General features: G+C 32.4%; 1 protein-coding gene across 3 annotated transcripts; it reads left to right on the top strand.

Annotated features, from left to right (window-relative positions):
• Positions 1 to 8850: 8850 nt before the first annotated feature.
• On the top strand, positions 8851 to 13909 carry LOC139513579 (uncharacterized). 3 transcript variants are annotated; one of them, XM_071302208.1, is made up of 2 exons: positions 8851 to 8919; positions 10766 to 13909. In XM_071302208.1, exon 2 carries the CDS (start codon positions 11443 to 11445, stop codon positions 12481 to 12483), a length of 1041 nt encoding a protein of 346 aa, XP_071158309.1. In that variant the 5' UTR covers positions 8851 to 8919; positions 10766 to 11442; the 3' UTR covers positions 12484 to 13909. The 3 variants fall into 3 exon arrangements, with proteins under 3 accessions (XP_071158309.1, XP_071158310.1, XP_071158308.1); XM_071302209.1 differs by lacking the exon at positions 8851 to 8919 and adding an exon at positions 8928 to 9099 and having other exon boundaries at positions 10766 to 12856; XM_071302207.1 differs by lacking the exon at positions 8851 to 8919 and adding an exon at positions 8928 to 9115 and having other exon boundaries at positions 10766 to 12856.
• The last annotated feature ends 8078 nt before the right edge of the window (positions 13910 to 21987 follow it).

The raw sequence follows: 21987 nt of genomic DNA, 5'->3' as shown, positions 1-21987 counted from the left end.
GGTGAACATGTCTAGTAGTGGAGCCCAAGTAGTACAAATTGCAACACCCACTGTCCGCTGAATGTTTGATGAAAAATCAATTCACCAAAATCAAAGTCCCAAATTCATTTATTTGGTTTTGATGCTATATTGGTTATTCTCATCAGATTTTGTCTAATGCTTAGTCCGTTGCTATGTGTGTTACATTTGAATGTTGTGTTGTTGTTCTCCTCTTATATTTAAGGCGTTTCACTCAGTTTTAGTTTGTTTTTTGTCCATATATTTACGATTTTTGAACAGCGGTATACTACTGTTGCCTTTATTTGTTAATAGAAATATCAAAACTTTGATGATATCATCATCGGTATATTTGGTGTGGAGATCAGTGTGTTTCTTTACAAAGTGAGATATTACATGATATGATTTGTATCCACGTTATTTTAGTAGAAAAAAACTTTATTCGAAAGATTATGTAACTGAACTCTAAAAAGAGAATTTAATTGTTTCAAACAAAATGAATTAACATATCTTTCGATAGTAATTCAAGCAATCAAATTGACATCTTTTCTAAAGTGCAAGGTATGAATGTTTAACAGAAACTTTCTCATTTTTGCTGAGGGTGTTTTTATAGAAGCTCAATTCGTAAAAAAATGTCTGTTTAGTCTACAGTGGTATCTCAAGCCCAGTAGTCAGCACTTCGGTGTTGACATAAAATTGAGAATGGACATGGGGAATGTGTCAAAGAGACAACAACCCCACCAAATAAAAAACAACAGCAGAGGGTCACCAACAGGTCTTCAATGTAGCGAGAAATTCCCGCACCCGGAGGCGTCCTTCAGCTGGCCCCTAAACAAATATATACTAGTCCAGTGATAATGAACGCCATACTAATTTCCAAATTGTACACAAGAAACTAAAATTAAAATAATACAAGACTAACAAAGGCCAGAGGCTCCTGACTTGGGACAGGCGCAAAAATGCGGCGGGGTTAAACATGTTTGTGAGATCTCAACCCTCCCCCTATACCTCTAACCAATGTAGTAAATTAAACGCATAACAATACGCACATTAAAATTCAGTTCAAGAGAAATCCGAGTCTGATGTCAGAAGATGTAACCAAAGAAAATAAACAAAATGACAATAATACATAAATAACAACAGACTACTAGCAGTTAACTGACATGCCAGCTCCCGACTTCAATTAAACTGACTGAAAGATTATGATTTCATCATATGAACATCAGGCACAATCCTTCCCGTTAGGGGTTTAGTATCATACCATCATAACATATATGAGAAGAACATAACCCGTGTCATGCCAACAACTGTTTTTAAAATAAATGTGTTTAGTTCCGATGCAAAGACCTTATCAGTGACTCAATATTAACGCCAAAATATGCAATCTTTAATGACTTGACAACAGTATCGTAATTATATCCCTTCTTAATTCAAAGGTTTTGTAAGTTTCTGAGGTGAATACTGACACCTTTGTGCTTTATAAAGAATATTACCATAAAAAATTGGATGTGAAATACCTGAACGTATTAGAAGTCTGCATGTTGAGCTATATTTACGAATTATTTCTTTATACCGATGATAAAATTTAGTAAATGTTTTGATTAGTTTGTGATATCGAAAACCCTGGTGTAATAATTTTTCAGTAATACATAAATTTCTCTCGTTAAAATCTAAAACATTGTTACATACACGAGCGAATCGTACAAGTTGAGATATATAAACACCGTAAGATGGTGACAAGGGAACGTCACCATCTAAAAACGGATAATTAACGATAGGAAATGAAAAATCATCCCTTTTATCATAAATTTTAGTATTCAGCTTTCCATTAGTGATATAGATATCAAGATCGAGAAAATGGCAGTGGTCATTGTTAGTATTAGCTTTATTTAAAGTAAGTTCAACAGGATAAATTTCATTAATATACATACTGAAGTCGTCATTATTGAGAGCCAAAATATCATCCAAATATCTAAAAGTATTATTAAATTTGTTTATCAGATGTTGTTTCGATGGGTCTTTGCTTATTTTTGTCATAAATTGTAACTCATAACAATACAAAAACAGGTCCGCAATAAGTGGTGCACAGTTAGTCCCCATTGGAATTCCGATAATCTGACGATATACGGAATCCCCAAAGCGAACAAAAATGTTATCTAGTAAAAATTCAAGGGCATATATAGTATCAAAGCATGTCCAATTAACATAGTTTTTTTGTTTATTGCTACTAAAAAATGACCTAAAAGAGTTTGAACATATATATTCACATTCTGATTTTTTGAATGCCCATTTAATTAGGTGTGTGAATTTTTTCTTAATGAGAATGTAAGGCAATGTGGTATACAGGGTAGAAAAATCAAAACTTTGAACAGATTCAAAATCACCAATATAAGCATGCAATTTATCAAGTACTTCCAACGAGTTCTTGACACTCCAAAAGTAATTTATTCCACTATTTTCGAAGGCCTTATTCGAACAATTTATTATCAGGTTTTTAATTGTACCAAGTGTGCTGGTAAGAAGAATAGACAATTTAGTAGTTGAACGTATATCAATTATGTGGTCATTTTTATAAATTAAATGTTTGCAAAAGTATGAATCATTCTAAATAACAAGGATTTTCTTACCCAAGGCATATACTACTTTGGCTAAATTCAACACAATTTTTGGGAATTTTGGGTCCTCAATGCTCTATATACTTTGTTTGGCTTTTTAAATAATTTGATCTGAGCGTCAATGATGAGTCGTATGTAGACAAAACGCGCGTCTGGCGTATAAAATTATAAGCCTGGTACCCTTAATAACTAAAACACATTCCTACATTGAAAACAATACCCTCAATCTGTTGAACCACCAATATATGTGTATTTTAAATTGACATTGAGTTAGACCCGAACAAACAAAATTTCAGTTCAATCTATATGATTCTGGACTGTATTTTCGTACCAAATTGTTAAAAATCTGCAATCTTATGTGATGGTTATTCATGACCTAAATATAATTGACACTTTAATTTGAAATGAGAGAGGAAGCTCATGTTCACCTGTGACTACTGTAGCCAAGAATCGTAAAAAGTGTTATTTAAATACTATAGTAATGCAGATTGTAAGATTATTTCTACTTGTATGGATACCTAACATACAAGTGTCCTTACTAACAACGGTATATTGCTGGATCTTTCTTGCGATGAAAGAAACCTCTTTCGTATTGTGAAACTATTTATTGTAGAAGTAGCTTGAATCATATGTGGATACAAAAAAATCTAAAGATATTTTAGAGTACATTATGTCTAAGCCTCTTTCATCTTGCCACAGTATAAAACATTTGGCTTTTCACGCAAGTATCCCCATTACAAACTAAAAGAAATTAAAAGAGTTGGTATTGTTTTGTTTCATAAACAAGAATGGTCAACGTAGATGCAAGTATCTTGTTTTATGGAGGGATAAATCCTACTTTGTAAAAATCACTCTGATTTAAACTAACTATTCCCTAAACTGACGTTATTTAAATGTTAAATCCTTGAGTGACAAACTTATTTGTCACGTTGAAAGACGACAAAAAAACAAAAAACAATCGGCATTCCGATGGAAATCAACTATGCCCATCTTCTTGCCGACTTGTTCTTATATTCCTATGAGGCTGATTTTATACAGGATCTTCTTTGAAAGAAAAGCAGAAGTTACATGTATTCATTAACTTTAATTTCTGATATATAGATTACCTTTTCTCACTAAATAATTCAAAATGTAGTGACTATGTTGAACGCATTTAGCCCATCGAACTTGAGATAAAGGATACAACAAATACAATTTAATGTGACCGACCGAATAAGTCTGCCTTATATCTTGACTTGAATCTAGAAATTGACAATGAGGGTTGTTTGAAAGCAAATCTTTCAGATAATTTCAACTTCCAAATTATGAACTTCATTTCTATGTAATAACATCACAGCAGCGCCTGCATACGGAGTATATATACATCCCCAATTGATGTGATATAACGGTTTGTATTTCCTATCATGATTTACCTGGTAGAGTATTGCTGCTAGCAAGGAAACTATTAAGCCAAAAAGTTTCAGAAAGTGAAATTGAAATCATCCTATCGTAACTTTTACGAACGCAATCACGTGTTGGTTGACCGTTTTACAGATGATAGCGAATATGTTCCTTATGGCATAACTAAAATCCCGCATCATTTTTACAAATGTGACCGACCGAATTAGATTTGTTACGGGGTTTGTACTAACATAAGCAACACTTTTTGTCTCTTGGGGACAGTTGTCTCATTGGCAATCATACCACATCTTCTTTTTTCATACTCATGCTTATTCCTTAGTTTTCTTTGTTGAATTTTATGTACTTTTGTTTGTCTGTTTGTCATTTTCCTTTGTAGCCATGGCGTTACCAATTTATTTTCGTCTTTTGTATGCATGGCATTAGACTATTGCTTAGCAGCACATTCACATTTTAAAATACAGACATATATAAAACTTGCTTTTTATTAGAGATAACTTAAAGGAAAAATATTACTCAATCAAGGCACACTGAAACATCGTTTCATCATTGTATTTATATAACGGATTGTTATATTTATTTTCATATTCTTATCTCAACTTGAATGTTTGTTTTTGTCCCTCTCTTTGTGTGAATATTATGTATTATATAACATTTATTTAACTACATAGATAAAGATTTTCATATGTCTTAGTATGGCATGTTATAACGGTTCTTTTTGTCTTAGAGACTGTGACATTGATATTGATATTTTTTAATTTTTGTTCACCACATACCTTAAAAATCTAGCATCAAACTATTACAAAATTTATATTTGAATATAATTTATTTTGAGTCACTTCCTTATCCATTTATTATTTAATATGATTGTTTTATTTCAATAACTACACTGATATACTCATAATGTTGAGGTTTAGGACTCAGTAACCGTTGTTTAGATATTGAACAATATAAAATCACAGAATGAATAAAAATTAAATTAAAAAATGTGATCTGTGGTACAGAACCTACTCACGTATTTACCATGTATGTCTTTTTAAATACTTGTTACTTATACTTATATTGAAACTCAAATAAACAATTGTTTAAGTATTTTTTTCAATACAGCTAACATTACAACTTAATAAAATATTTACTTAAATCCTTCTATCAGACAGTGCGTAGCAACATATTGATTTAGTTGTGACCTTGGATCATCTTTACATAATAATGAGAATATATGTAAGATTATGTTGTCACGTTTTGCATCTTTGAACCCGTAAAGAAAAAAAAACGGAAGACTTTATTCATACGACATCTCACAGATAAATCTTCAAAATTATTAAGTTTCAACCCCTTGTGTAAAGTTGGACTAAACAGGTTTGGACTGTTTTGTTCATGTTCTTTACTGCATTGTTATCCAGTTAACCTCCAGACGTTTCTGATTGAATATTTTGATTTAAATTCTCTGTTGATTTTATCCCGGCTGATGGTTCAATGCCTCCTAGGTACCCTCTCTCTTTTTGTGCTAATTTTTAAGTTGACCATATTTGTTAGATTTCTAGTCAACATATAGATCAGACCGTTGGTTTTTCTGTTTGAATAGACAACTTTCGAGTTCGATGCATTTCCGTCAAAATCTCTGGTTTAAGGATGTACTTAGGTGAGGTTAGGTGAAAATTAATAAATTAAGAAGTTAAAATTAATACTCTAAGCTGGTAGAGCATCGATTAAGGATAAAAATAAGCTAAAATTATTGATAGATCATGGACCTCCTTTTCGAGATATGTGAGATTTAGAATATGGCGGGAAAAGGTTGACTTGGACTTTTACCTTATATTTGCATTGATATTATTAGGTCTCAAAACAAAAGAAAGAAAATTAAGAATCTTCTAAAATTTTGGTAAATGACCTTTCATGAGCTATTAAGTCTTATATGAAAAAATAAATGGGTGTTATGGGGCAAAATATTTTACATTGCATTGTATGGAAAAACACCAAGGAGTCCGAACATTTGACACAAATACCAAAACCTCACCGAAGTACATCCTTAAGTGAACATAATTCGTGCGTTTATCACTTCCGTGCTAATGTTGAGCGAGTGGTTGGGTAACTATAGTGCTATATTGCACGAATTATTCGGCAATTCAAATTCACTGCTGTCATTATGGAATTGTGATTGAATACTAACAGAACAAACATTATTTATATTTTATCCTGCATAATGTCGATCACCAAGTCGCTTGATGAACGTTTGAAGTGCAGGGATACAGACAATCCCCTCTAGCTGATAAATGACGTAATAAAGGCGCGCATAATTTACGAACTTTCCGGTGACGGATGAACTCGAAAATGGTCTATTGTTTTACACTAGTCATTTTAGGGCTCTTTGAGTTTGACAGTCCCTCTGGTATCTTTCGCTTGATGAACATTTGTAGTGCAGGGATACAGACGATCCCCTCTAGCTGACAAATAACGTCATAAAGGCGCGCATAATTTAAGATACGAACTTTTTCGATGACGGATGAACTCGAAAATGGTCTATTGTTTGACACTAGTCATTTTAGGGCTCTTTGAGTTTGACAGTCCCTCTGGTATCTTTCGCCCCTCTTTTAAAACTTTCTTTTCGATGTGAGCCAAGGTATTTTTACCTAAAATTGATTTTTACAAATATGATTTGGATGGAGAGAGATCTTCTTATATTTATTTCGCATACTTTGTAGTATCGTTTATGTCATGATCACTGACATATAGGAGATACAAAGACAAAAGCTGGACTAATCAATCAGAAGCAGTATATCTCAATAGGAAACTACAGATAAAAACGAGTCCGCAATTGAATAAAATTGAGAATGGGGAATGTGTCAAAGAAACAACAACCCGATCAAAGAACAGACAACAGCAGAACGCCACCAACAGGTCTTCAATGCAGCGTGAAATTCCCGCACCCGGAGGCGTCCTTCATCTGGCCCCTAAACAAATATATATACTAGTTCAGTGATAATGAACGCCATACTAAACTCCAAATTGTACACAAGAAACTAAAATTAAAAATTATATCAGACTAACAAAGGCACGAGGCTCCTGACTTGGGAAAGGCGCAAAAATGCGGCGAGGTTAAACATGTTTATGAGAATTCAACCCTCCCCCATACCTCTAGCCAATGTAGAACTACAAAAGAGGGACGAAAGATACTAAAGGGACAGTCAAACTCATAGATATAAAACAAACCGACAACGCCATGGCTAAAAATGAAAAAGACAAACAAAAAATAGCACACATGACACAACATAGAAAATCAAAGAATAAACAACACGAACCCCCAAAAACTAGGGGTGATCTCAGGTACTCCGGAAGGGTAAGCAGATCCTGCTCCACATGTGGCACCCGTCGTGTTGCTTATGTGATAACAAATCCGGTAAATAGTCTAATTCGGTAGGTTACAATGTAGAATGTTCCACTATAAATACCTTTTTTAATATTGACTTTTCGTTAAAATGATAATCCTAAAACTAAAAAACTTGTTATTTCTATTAAGAATAAACTCACCATAGATATCAGAATGAAATTTTGTTTTTACGCCAGACGCGCGTTTCGTCTACAAAAAACTCTTCACGGACGCTCGAATCCAAAAAGGTTAAAAAAGGCCAATCAACCATCAGTTAGAATCAAATAGAATTAAACCTCATCATGATAGCTTGAAGATAATATTTCACTGTAGAATAAATGTATTTGTGAAAATCACAAAACACGACTATTTGAGTATCAAGCCTTTACTTGCATGTACATCGTTTGACTTTGTCTGATTTGTTTGAACAAAACACATTTGTTGCGATGAGAACACAAATCATCAGTAACCGATCGATTCTTTAAAAGGATAGAAACCCGTGAAATTACATCCCCACTTTGTATGTTTTTAATGCGAAAAAAATATGTAGTTGTAATTTATCAGACTCGCACGCTTACTCAATTTTCGAGCATTATCCTGAGTCAGTAATCTGACGTCTTTTTTCCTATCGCGGACCATAGGAATTTTATATATCGTCTGGTTGGCTGATAATTCCCTGAAATATTCATTCATTTTATTGTTTACTTCATGTATTATTACATGACTACCCATACTTGTATGATAGACAAATGAAATGGGAATGATTTGATTAAATATTCTATATGTGTATGGTTTACCTTTACGGATACAAAAGTCTCTTAACGAATAAATTATTTAAGAAATAAATGATGCAAGCTATACTTTATTGTAGTTTTAACATGGATAGGCATTATATTCGTGATTATTTTTGCCCGAGCTATAGTGAGGGCTAATATAACACAAATATAATGACTAACCATGTGAAAACTACAAGAAAGAATATCTTGCATCAATTATTTCGATTCTGATTAGGACAATTAAGATAATTTATATGTCCGATGTGTATAAGTGTAGAACGTTTGTATAGGCTCTTCCATGCAACTCCTTTTTTTGTAAACAAGCAAATGACTGGCATTGTGATTTCACAGAGGGAGGATTTTGAACAGCCAACACGAACGGATGTCGGATCAGGTCAAATATATCAATTTCTAATTGCAACACATTACAGTCATAATAAATGAATTAGTAACAACATGTGCATCATTTAAAAGATTTTAAAAGAGTTGTCAGTTAATGAAATATATCAAATGCATACCAATTTGATAACATTCATTATTCTGCAGTAGTCAATATACGCATGTCCAAACAAATTTTATTGGATTTAGAGCATGGGTTTATTCACAGAGCGTCATATTATAGTGAGATATTTATTCTCTTCAAATCGTCGTTATTTAAACCACAGTTATATACCGTGTCATATTTTAGTCGCCATGAAACAAAGTTCTACCTTTTAAACTTCCGTATTCATAAAAAGGTGTTATATTCATTGCATGTTCAGAAAAGGTAAAGTAGTGTTTTAATATAAATCTGGCAGTGTTATAGTTTATCTGCGAGCAAATTAACTATTAGCACTTGGTGTGTTTTGAATATTGTAATTTACATTCAGCAATGGCTTTATGCCATCAATAGTAAACAACTGAAGATTTCGTTTTGAACCAGTTGATCAAAATACATTGCGAAAAGGTATATAACTCCGTCGGTAAGTTTTTTGATCAGTGTTTCGCTTTTGACATTTGTCGTTAAAGGGGCGGGGGCAAAAGCGATCTTACATTTTGTAATTTTTTTGAAATTTGTGGGTAAAGATTTTTAAACATCAATAACTTTGTGAAACCTGTAACGCCATACTAAACTCCAAATTGTACACAAGAAACTAAAATTAAAAATTATATCATACTAACAAAGGCACGAGGCTCCTGACTTGGGAAAGGCGCAAAAATGCGGCGAGGTTTAACATGTTTATGAGAATTCAACCCTCCCCCATACCTCTAGCCAATGTAGAACTACAAAAGAGGGACGAAAGATACTAAAGGGACAGTCAAACTCATAGATCTAAAACAAACCGACAACGTCATGGCTAAAAATGAAAAAGACAAACAAAAAATAGCACACATGACACAACATAGAAAATCAAAGAATAAACAACACGAACCCCCAAAAACTAGGGGTGATCTCAGGTACTCCGGAAGGGTAAGCTGATCCTGCTCCACATGTGGCACCCGTCGTGTTGCTTATGTGATAACAAATCCGGTAAATAGTCTAATTCGGTAGGTTACAATGTAGAATGTTCCACTATAAATACCTTTTTTAATATTGACTTTTCGTTAAAATGATAATCCTAAAACTAAAAAACTTGTTATTTCTATTAAGAATAAACTCACCATAGATATCAGAATGAAATTTTGTTTTTACGCCAGACGCGCGTTTCGTCTTCAAAAAACTCTTCACGGACGCTCGAATCCAAAAAGGTTAAAAAAGGCCAATCCACCATCAGTTAGAATCAAATAGAATTAAACCTCATCATGATAGCTTGAAGATAATATTTCACTGTAGAATAAATGTATTTGTGAAAATCACAAAACACGACTATTTGAGTATCAAGCCTTTACTTGCATGTACATCGTTTGACTTTGTCTGATCTGTTTGAACAAAACACATTTGTTGCGATGAGAACACAAATCATCAGTAACCGATCGATTCTTTAAAAGGATAGAAACCCGTGAATTTACATCCCCACTTTGTATGTTTTTAATGCGAAAAAAATATGTAGTTGTAATTTATCAGACTCGCACGCTTACTCAATTTTCGAGCATTATCCTGAGTCAGTAATCTGACGTCTTTTTTCCTATCGCGGACCATAGGAATTTTATATATCGTCTGGTTGCCTGATAATTCCCTGAAATATTCATTCATTTTATTGTTTACTTCATGTATTATTACATGACTACCCATACTTTTTTTGCTTTTGACATTTGTCGTTAAAGGGGCGGGGGCAAAAGCGATCTTACATTTTGTAATTTTTTTGAAATTTGTGGGTAAAGATTTTTAAACATCAATAACTTTGTGAAACCTTCGTGGCATTTTACGAAACGTGTATACACACCTCTGTATAATCAAAAACAGTAATCGTATTAAAATGTCTTATTATTTATATTGGCACATTGACTAGCGATAACATGAAATTCGTGCAATATTGATATCTGTTTTGATATTCTTTTCTTAAATTTCGACAAAAATTTGCTAAAATACCACCGAACAAACATTGAATACATAATCTTATTGATATCTAAATCAGTGGGATATGACGAGTATACGTAATAATTTTTGTACTTGTAATATCTTTTCTATATAGATTATAAATGGCCTCCATAACTTATCAACAATGTGGAATTTGCCAGAGGTTATCAAAAGCGATTCCTGCTTCGAAATGGTGCAATGACTGTGACGAAGCATTATGCATAAATTGCGATATACACCATGGCGTTTCCAAAGCAACGAAAAATCACAAAGTAGCTGACATTAAGATACCACAATTTTTTTTGCATCTTGACCAGAAATTGAAATGTAGCGTTCATCAAACTCCGTATGAACTTTTCTGTGGATCCCACAAATCTCCGTGTTGCATTTCATGTTTAAAAACAAACCATGAAACATGTACTGGATTTGAATCAATCGACGAACGTATCAAAAGAGAAATTCCAGCCATTGCAAATTTATTGGATGATCTAACTGAACGGTTAAAGACTATTGAAATATTTTATGAAAAACTTTACGCGGAAAAGGAAATGAATATGAAGGAAATTAAAGATAGTTGTAAAAGCTATGTGAAAGAAATACAAACAGTTAGGATTAAGGTAAATGAAGTTTTAGAAAAGCTTGAAAAGGATCTTCTTAACAAACTTGAAGCTATAGCTAGCAAACACGAAACATCGATTAAACAATTATGTCTTGAAATTGAAACAAACAAGAAAAGGACGACAGAATTATTGCAGGGAGTTTTGACACTTAAAAATCAGGGGTATAATACACATGTCTTTATTGGAAAAAAATGAAATACAAGAAAAAGTAAGTAAAGAAGAAACCAATGTAGAAGAATTCATTAAAATGAAGAATTTGAACTGTACTAAAATTATTCTTACAATTGATGCAAAAATACAGGAGATAACATCCGAACTTCGGGTATTTGGTGAAATAAAAAAAAGTGCTTTCTCGAGTGCAGTACCTTGTCTAATAAAAAAACAAGCACAAACGCCAGTATTTGACAAACAGAAGTTGATATTGGAAAAAGTACAAACAGTTCCGTACGAAAAGTCACAAAACGTTGAAGGATGTGCCATTATGCCAAATGGTGAATTTGTATGTTTGTATATTCCTCATTATGCATCTACTGACAAAGAACAAAACGACGGTGAACTGGTTCATTTTAACAACAATGGTTCCATTAACTCTTCAATCAAAGTCTCTTCTTGGTGCTTTGATGTTGCATGTATAACCGACAAGAAAGTAGCAGTTACATCAACTAAACATCCTAACATAATCATCGTGTCCTTAGAGTACAAAAGGGTCCAAAAAACTATACCAACTGAAAATATATGCTACGGTATTACATACTTTAGCCAAAGATTATACAGTTATGGTAACAATGAAGTTCAGATTCGGAGTTTATATAAAGACGAAGTGAAAAAGGTGAATATACGAAAACACGGGTCAACGGGTCTCGGTGATTATGGTTTTATAGCGGTAGGCGAAAATAGAATATATCTTACAAGAGGTCATGATACCATCTCGTGCTACGATACCAAGGGGTCATTCCTGTGGGAGTGGTTTAACCCGAGTCTTAAATTTATCCGTGGTATCACTCTCGACAACAATGCCAACTTACTTGCTATAGGTAGAGATTCTAATAGCATTGTCGTTTTATCTCCAGATGGAAAGCAATTATGCGAGATACTAGAACCCGAGAACATGGCGTACCCAAAGGCAATAGATTTTGACCAAATGAACCAAAAACTATTGATTTGTGATGAAAAGGGAGGAGCAAAATTCTTTTCAATTGCGTATAAACAATAAAACGGAACAAGAATATAGAAAACTAACATTACCAGCAGTTACAGTACGCTAATGTAGTTTTCATCAAATAATACTTTTGACTGTCTGTATGTGATCTTTATGATCAAAACGTACCTCTAACATAACGCCTGCCAAAGGTCGGTTACTGTACATTTCTTCACCTGTTCGTTCGTTACAATTTCTTGTTACAATAAATCCTACTTCTCCGCTCAACTACTGGCCCATATGGGGCAGTGTGAGCTTTTGCCTACACTTCGCGTTCGTCCTTTGTAGTCAGTCGTTAAACAAAACTTCTAGTTTTTTCTTCTAAATGTTAAAAGCACATTACAAATAATGTGTACTGTTAATTGGAAAATGCATAATCAAGACTTCCACTTTTTTATTATTTTACTTGTATGCTTGTATACCGAAGCTTCACGAAGGATATTTGTTCATTTGATTTTCAAATTACGATATGATGTATAAATTCATAAAAATATCCCATGCACCTAAAAAAGCAAATAGACATTAACTGATTAACTGGCTAGATATACTGTTTTTTTCATCTTTAAGACACAGTTACGCCTTCAACACTAGCAACATTAATATAAATGTTGACTTTATCCGTACACAATGAACTATGTTAACAATCATGCACAAAGTAACAAGAAAGTATTAAACATAAGAAAAGTTATCTTGAGGGCTTGATAAGCTAAAAGTTTAAATCTGTTGTGGAAAAATGTCTTCTATAACGACAAACGTTTGGATTGTAATTGTATCAAATTTATATCATCTCTCTGATGCTTTTGATTCTTTAATGGTATGCCCTGTTTAGTAATAGCACACTCAACATCCGAAATGTACACTCAAATATACAAATTAGAAAATCTTGGTAATAGTTAAGTGATCCGAAATATTACCACAGAATACTGAACATCGGTAGATTTACTAAAAATATGATAAAAATATAGCTCTGCTACACTTCGCTTGAGCCAACAGGTATGCTGTCGTAATTTCCCGACGTGCTCTAATAAGTTAACTTTTTGTCGATGAGAAACCAAATAAACATCGTTTTCACAAATATTACACAGGCGTCACACTATCCTAAAATTTAAAATAGATAGCCATACAAAGATTTAAATTTGAAACTGGAGCGCAAATTGCCCTTTAGCCTCTTCAATATCCAATTGAACAACCGAAGTAAGTACTGTGCCTACAAAAGGTCACATAATGAACACACTATTTGAACACGAAAATGAACCTTTGCAAGGTCTTTCTGTAAAGAATTTTCTATCGATTACAAAGTTGCTGTCAGAGCCTGAAAAACTTTGAAATTTAACCGGTGAATGATAGGTAATCTTTGTTAGCTTTAAAGTGCTTTGTATTTTGGAATTGTTTTCTCTCTCGCCCTTTTTAGATTTCCAATCTAATAAATTTTCTCATCTGACTTAACGGTTCTATCACAAATTCATGTATTTAGTTTTGATGTTATATTTGTTATTCCATCAGATTTTGTTAAATGTCTTAACGTTTGTAGTTGAAAATCTTATTTATTTTCTGTTGTATTCGTGTGTTATGGTAAAGATAATTAATCATCCAGTTCATTTATTAGATTTTAGTTTGGATCATCGAAATTTATACGATATATTTGGTTTACAGTTTAATTCAGTAGAGACACCGACATAGCTAGATAATACAATTAATTTTCTAATTACCACCACAATTTAATATTAATTAGTATTGTAATTTTCAAATATTCAAAATAATCCAAATTCTATCTTATTTTTGAGAAATATTTTTAGAAATTCAAATGTGACATCACTGCGTTGATGGCTTTGGCTAACTCGGCTGTGTATTTGCATGTGCTAGTTTAGGTTGTTTTATGTAATGCATACGTTTTTATTCTGTAGTTAGTCATCACTTCGGTTTTATCATGTATATCTATTATATAGTCTGTTTGCAAAAGTATGAATTATTCTAAATAATAAGGATGTTTTTAACCCAGCCAGAAAAGCCTAGCCGTGTTGGTCGCAACGTTTTAGAACTTTTGGTCCTTTGTGCTGTTCGAATTTGTACTTTTTCGAACTTTTTTCATCTGAGCGTCAGTGGTTAGTCTTGTGTGGACGAAGCGCACGTCTGGCGTATTGAATTTTAAATCTGGAACCTTTTGTTAGTTATTATTCGTGTGTTTCTTTGTCCTATATGTTCTCCCATTTAATTGTATTGTAGTCCTGTCATGTATATCATTTTAATGATATATTTAACATTGCCATAAAAGCTGGAGGTTTGGCATTCCATAAAACCAGGTTCAACCCACCATTTTATTTCTTAAAATGTCCTGTACCAAGTCAGGGAAATAGCCATTGTTATATTACAGTTCGTGTCTGTGTGTGTTACATTTTAATGTGTTTCTGTTGTGTCGTAGTTCTCCTTTTATATTTGATGCGTTTCCACAGTTTTTGTTTGTAACCCGGATTTGGTTTTTTCTCAATCGATTTATGAATTTCGAACAGCGGTATACTACTGTTCGCTTTATTTATCTTCTAACCTACGATATCTAAATACAATCAAGAATTACAAAATAGGTATATAAGAGCTTTCATAATACACTGTATGGTTCTATAAATGAAGCAAACATTATAAATTGCACCAGGAACGATTCATTAACTTCTTATTTGTAATTAAAGATTGGAAATGAGACATTAGGCAGAAGATTTCAAGTTGAATGAAAATTTTAAAGAAAACGTTACTTGTATATTTAATTTTCTTTACACTGGAAACCGTCTAACATAATACATTGAACAACTATACACTGATTTCGAAATTTTGCAGCTATATAGTAAATAGCTCACTTTGATATTGAAACTGTTCACTATATAATATTGCTATGTGTTTAATGTACATCTGATTAACACGTAATTGCAATAGCTACAATAATTATATCGGCTTAACAAAACAAATACAGTTCAAGTAAAACGCATAAACAATGAATCAAGCAAATAAAGAAAACTAGTCAAAATATATAGTTTAATGTTACTGATTGAAAATTCAAATCATTCAAAACTGTTCTAGTTCTAAGAACTGACACAACAATGAATATGGCAAAATGAATCAGGTTAAAGATAGGCATCGGAGATCTGTTGACAGAGACTAAGAGTGAAATATCTAGTGACCTGTTCGGACGGTGACCTGTAAACAACCTTATCTCTAGGTCTTTAATTGATCCCAGTAGCAATTTCATTCGTGAACCCTCACCTATTTTTACATTATACAGACACTGATGAACTTAAATCCAAGGATCTTGCTTTCGCTGTCTTTTGCCGTCATTGATGGTTTAGTAACCACCTGTCAACAAAGATACGGAATATAATGATCTGTAATATCAAATGAAATGGGATGGTTGTCAACCTTACGTATAAAGAGATGTGAAAAAAAGGATGAAAAGTAAGACACAAAAAGTGGAAAACAAATCATAAATCGAAAGACTCCATCATGACTAAAAACGCATGAAAGATAACAGTCTTATGATTGAATAGACCAGTAGCGCGGGTTAACTTTGTTTATCAGTATAGATATAATCAGTGTAGCTGGAATCACAAATTCAGTAGCAAAGTTGAAGAGCGTTAAAAACAAAAAAATCTCAAAACGAAATGCCAAATCTCGTTATACAGACACCAGAGCCATGGGATAAAACCTGAACTGTTTTGAATTACTTTAAACTTTAAAAAAATGCAAATTCTGAAAAATGGTTTTGAATATATATGAAGAATTATAGTAAATAATAAACTCATCATTGATACCGGGATTAAATTTTGTACTTTGTACGTTTCGTCTACAAAAGACATTACTGGAAACACATATTTCTGAACAATGCAAATTCCATTGATATTTTTGGTTGAACCCGAAAATGACAAATACTTTCTGGTGGCAACACTAATTTTGTTAAATCTAAATATACAAACGCCCCGATTGCATGACTTACGCGCTTCACTTGAGTGACAGATGAACAAATTTCATGACAATACTATTTAAGTCATTATGGTTAATATTTTTCTTAGGAAGAATGAAAAAAAACTTGCATTATCATTTAACTTCACGTTCATCTTGTTAATGATGTCTGCTCACTAAATAATTTAAAGTTTGATGACTATGTTGAACTCATCTATCCCATCGATCTTGAAATACTCCCGTATATCTTGACTTATAACTAGAAATTAATCGGCTGAAAACTAAATTTTGCGAAAAAAAGTTCAGTTATAAAATATCTGTTTCGGAGATGACGACGGATATATTTCAAATATGAGGCGAAAAATAGTCACAAAACATTCAGTTTCATATGTCAAAATAGAAAAACAGATCAAAAGACAAACTGCTTTCCAAAGATCTTGCACCAGGATGCATAAAATTGAGAATGGAAATCGGGAATGTGTCAAAGAGACAACAACCCGACCATAGAACAGACAACAGCAGAAGGTCACATATCTTTAAAAAAATGACCTTGTGATACTGTCTTCCATATCAAATCAATGTTTTATTCATTTACCAACAAATTTCTTGATGACCACGTTATTTGTTCTATAACTTTGGCATTAAATTCAATATATCACGAGTTCATTCAACGGACAGAGTAAATAGCATTCTGCCCTCGGGAAAAGTTGACAATAAAAGTATTTTGCTATTTGTTTTATGTCCCTTTGGGTATATATCTCTTCAAGGATTGAAGTACTTACACCTCATTGACTTTCAAATATTGGGATTATGAGAGTTTCTAATCATTTAAGTAAAGCTCTTTGGAAGCACTAAGTTTATAATAGAGTATTATTTTCAAATTTATCTTTGTACATTCAATTAAGAAAAAAGCCTGGGAAAAGTGTAAAAATGTATTGGAAAACTTCCGTTGATAATTATGTTGTTAATTGCATGGGCATGTATGTGTAATTTTGTCTATAGTCTGGACCGGATAAACTTTACTCAAATCAAATTTGAAAAAAGAGGAATTTTTGAAAAGTGTTAATTTTATTACAAATACGGTAGGGGAAAAGGGGGAAAATCAGTGGTATTCTGGGAAGCTGCACATGCACCTTTGATATTGTGTGTTCTCTCCTTTAAAATTACAAGCTATTTAAGTGAAATATTAGAATTAATGAACTATTGCCAGTGGATTCTGTCTCAAAATAGATTTTATGAGAAAATTGTCCTGAAATAGAATTCTACCATGAATATAAGTAAAAGAGCAAGCCATAATCAGTGTTTTGGGAGCCTTTTCTGACTTATTTCTTATAATTTGCGAAAATAGAAAACGTAATACTGTAATAAATATATAGTTACAAGTCAATGAAACTATTTTTGAAGCAGTAACTCTAATTTTTTTATTAAATGGGAAGTTGTTTGTGTCCCTCTCTTGAACGCTGCGTAAATTTGTAACGTAAGGTTTTATTGAAACCTCCATGGAGTCAGTAGACTTTTATATGGAAAATTCATTCAGTCTGAATACATCAATCACTCATTTATTATCACATTTGTTGCATAAATGAGTTACCAAATTTTTTTTTGAATGGCCTAAAAAGTTGAAATTTTGTGAAAATGAAAGGTTTAATGGACCAAAAGGGACCTTATCATGAAGAAAAAGAGGTCCATTAGTGGTATTAATCATCCTAGTGTTATCTTTTGTTTCATATTCATATTACATTATTCGTATGATACAGTATTTATACATGAGCAGTATCTTTGAATTTCACATTCCGCTATATAAATGAAATCAGAACTAAAAGAGGTATCTTTGGTGACTATGTTGGTCACATTATCATCAATATAGGTTAGTTGAGAACGTAGATACGCGAGATACGAGACGATTACACTTTTCCATTTGTAAACGTTCTGTTTTTCTGTTTCATCATTCCAGCAGCACCTGTATATATGAAGTATTTTCTTCTAGTTTATATGATACCAAGCGCTTGTGCTTCCAGTTTATGGTTTTGTCAGGAGTAAGGGAATTCTTACTTCTTTTATTGAAGTAAATTGTCGACATTCATGTCCACTGCTTTAATATACAGGTTCAAGTGATTGCTATTTTTTTAAATTTGTTTTTACATTTCAACTACTGTTTATTTGTCGATTATATACAAGACAAAAACATTTGGTTTATGTATCCTGATAAAGTATTATTATGAAAATATTTATCTTTTATTTGTGAAATTTAATTATTACATCATAAACAAACCAAAGCTGTATCATAAAAAAGCTGGAAATTTAACAAAATATCTAACACACCAGAAGATATTTATTGTTACTTGTATTTAATCATTCATAAGTTTTTATTGAATCATTGATTGGCACAGTTTATAATTTGAGATAAATATAGAAACTGTTATCAGAACTGACAAACAACCTGTATATCATTAGGAGTGTAAAATAAGCAAAGTAAAAACATTAATTACATGATCATGATGTATTTGAATTGTTTATTCCAGTCTGCATTTATCATGCATTTATCTTGCGTTGTCCTAAATTTAGGTTAAATTCGTGAAAAAAATCTTTCAAAATTATAGAAATAAAACGTTTTCATAAAACGCACTCAAAATTAATTCAATGTATTTGGGTACAAATATCCCAAGCTCATCGTCTGATGAATAAATAATAACTTTCAAAGACTCGAGACATTCAACCCAAAAGTATAGCTTTCTTCATCTTGGACTTGCTTCTGGGGAAAAATAACGGATAATTCCTTGACTATTTTGTAATTAAGCTTTAATAAGATAAACCTCTTACTTATGGGAATATGATGTCTGGTTTATGATTTGTTATAATAAACAGAACACATTCTCCAAAATTATTCCTTTTTAATTTTATGGCAGAGACTACGATGCATTTCATAGGTGACATTATATATTTTAGAGGTCATTGAACTTATCTATTTTTCCTTATTGAAATTTAATCCATGAACGGGACTGCTGAAGTCACTTTCCGTTGCGGGATTTTCTAGCTATGTGGAAGACCCATTGGTTTAATTCTTCTGTTTTTAGTCTTCGGTGGAATTGCTGTCTTTTTGACACATCCCCTATTTCCATTCTGAATTTTATTTACCAAATAGCCAATTAAGAACAGGTTTATAGAAATTGACTGGCATCAGGATCATCTTCCAACGGAACTTGTTTATGGTATCCAAGCCAATTTGCATTTTACATCATATTTATGAAAATTTTTAAGCCTTTTCGAAAGTGTGTCTGCTTTTTTCAACAATTTGTAGTGAAAATACTATTATACACACTACGGTTATTCGTAAGTATGATATATATAATCCTGGTAATTTTGTTACTTAATTATATACTATACCCTTACATCCAATCAGAGCTCTCTTTGTTTTTTTCGTTCACCTGCTTTTGATACTTGAAAGGCATTAAGACATACAGTCGGGCAAATGTAATACTATTATTTTCGATCAAATATTGTTTGACAGAGTAATCATCAGCCGTTTTTTTGGAAAGTTTATTTGTGGAATATTTAAAAAACTTAAACATCCCATAAACAGAGAAAATCATATAGCTATTTCAATGTCACATCTATATCAACCCGATACACCAATATAATCCCAATAGCTTGCCCGAGAGATTATATTTGTTGATCGTTGATACGGTGTGGTATTAAACAAGCAATATCATATACACTTTTTAATGTATATATAATCTACCACTGCATCGATTGTTATACGATATTTATTCACTGGTCGCCTTTTTCCATGCTGTCACAATAGGAAATTCAGAGGAAAGCAAGAAAATTCGACGTCATAATCAAATTTTGACCTTTGAAGGATTGTGATCAAACGAATCATACGTTGATTAAATAAAAATGATAAATAGTGTAAGAATTGGAGAAATATATATATACCTCACATAGATGTTTGTATGTGACATAACGTTGTTCAGATTAAGGGGTTGTCATAACGTCAAATAGATTAAGGATTTGATAAAGCTTTTGCAAAAGTGACTGAAATTGAAGACGTGTGACTGAAATTGAAGACGTGATTTCATACAGCTAAAAGGTGTGATAAAGCCTTTGCAAGCGTGACTGATATCGATATCACTACGTATAGCTAATTGCCGTTGATCGTATTACGCATACAATTTATCTGTATTTTCGACTTAAAAGTAAAATTACAAAAATACTGAATACCGAGAAAGATTCAAAGTCCCTAATCAAGTGGCAAAGTCCAAATCTCAAACACATCAAACTGATGGACAACAACTGTCATTTTCTGACTTGGTACAGGCATTTTCAGAAGTAGAAATGGTGGATTAAACCTGATGTTATCACTAGTTAAACCTCTCACTTGTATGAAAGTCGCATACACTTTCATTCTATTGACAACGAAGTTTGAAAAAAAAGTAACAGACATAATAGTTAAAATGTCAAAAATAGGGGTACAGCAGTCAACATTGTGTTATTAGCTTAATCATAATAAAAACAAACAAAATGTTAACAAACAGTTTTCATGGCACAATAACACAATGATTGGATGTATAAGTACATACCCCCGTTTTCTGTTCTACAGAAACACTAAAAAGCAAATTGACAAAGCATCTTAGCAAAAATGAAAGACCAGAATACAAAAAAAAATATCATAGAACAATAGCACAATGACGGGATGTATAAGTACAGAGCCACGTCAAATCTAAACAGTAAAAGTAATATTCATAAAGACAAATATAAGAATAAAAGAGGGACGAAAGATACCAGAGGGACAGTCAAACTCATAAATCGAAAACAAACTGACAACGCCATGAATAAAAATGAAAAAAAGACAAACACACACTATAGTAAAAATGACATAACACGTTTCTAAGATAATAAACAACGTCAGTCACTGGTGTCAACGTGATGATCGTAACTGAAATGACGATAACCCCAACATGGCGGACACAAATTTAAGGAAAATCTAAAATGCCGATTTCTCCACTTTTTAAAACAGCTTATGTTTATATTCGTATTATGTCAATAAAAATCTTTATAAACAGTGCCATTGAAGGTTTTTTCCTACACGATTGAAAAGCAAAAAGAAGAACGAAAATTGAGATACAAGTTCTTTTTATTTTTATCAACGATGATCGTAATTTTGTCTTGATATGATTGAAACTGTATGTTTCAACTAAGCATTTTTTGATAATTTAAGGTGTCTGGTATGCGAATAAAGTATCATCTAATATTGTGACAATAATGAGGAACGATCACTGGAGGGGAGGGTTACGTCCTATTAGTAAGTGCACACATGGTTATGATTTTGAGAGACTTCATAAATTTTGTGCCCAGTTCAACATTAAAATGCATTGGGATAGATAAGTTTATATTGATTTCATATATTCTACATAAATAAGGTACAGGACATTTCATATTAATGGCCAGTTTGGTAAAATTTGAGATTTTTTTCCTATGGAACACTTCGTAGGGACAATAGTACCTTTCGAAAACCTCATGTTTTGGGGGAATTCAGACTTTATAGTTTTTATTAAAAGATAAAGGATAAGGAGAGGT

This window comes from Mytilus edulis, chromosome 2, assembly GCF_963676685.1.
Source record: "Mytilus edulis chromosome 2, xbMytEdul2.2, whole genome shotgun sequence".
Taxonomy (NCBI): Eukaryota; Metazoa; Mollusca; class Bivalvia; order Mytilida; family Mytilidae; genus Mytilus; species Mytilus edulis.
This window is presented reverse-complemented; position numbering and strand designations above follow the sequence as displayed.

Excerpts from the sequence above, each read along its gene's own strand:
- LOC139513579 (XM_071302208.1), top strand. The coding sequence starts at position 11,443 with ATGTCTTTATTGGAAAAAAATGAAATACAAGAAAAAGTAAGTAAAGAA.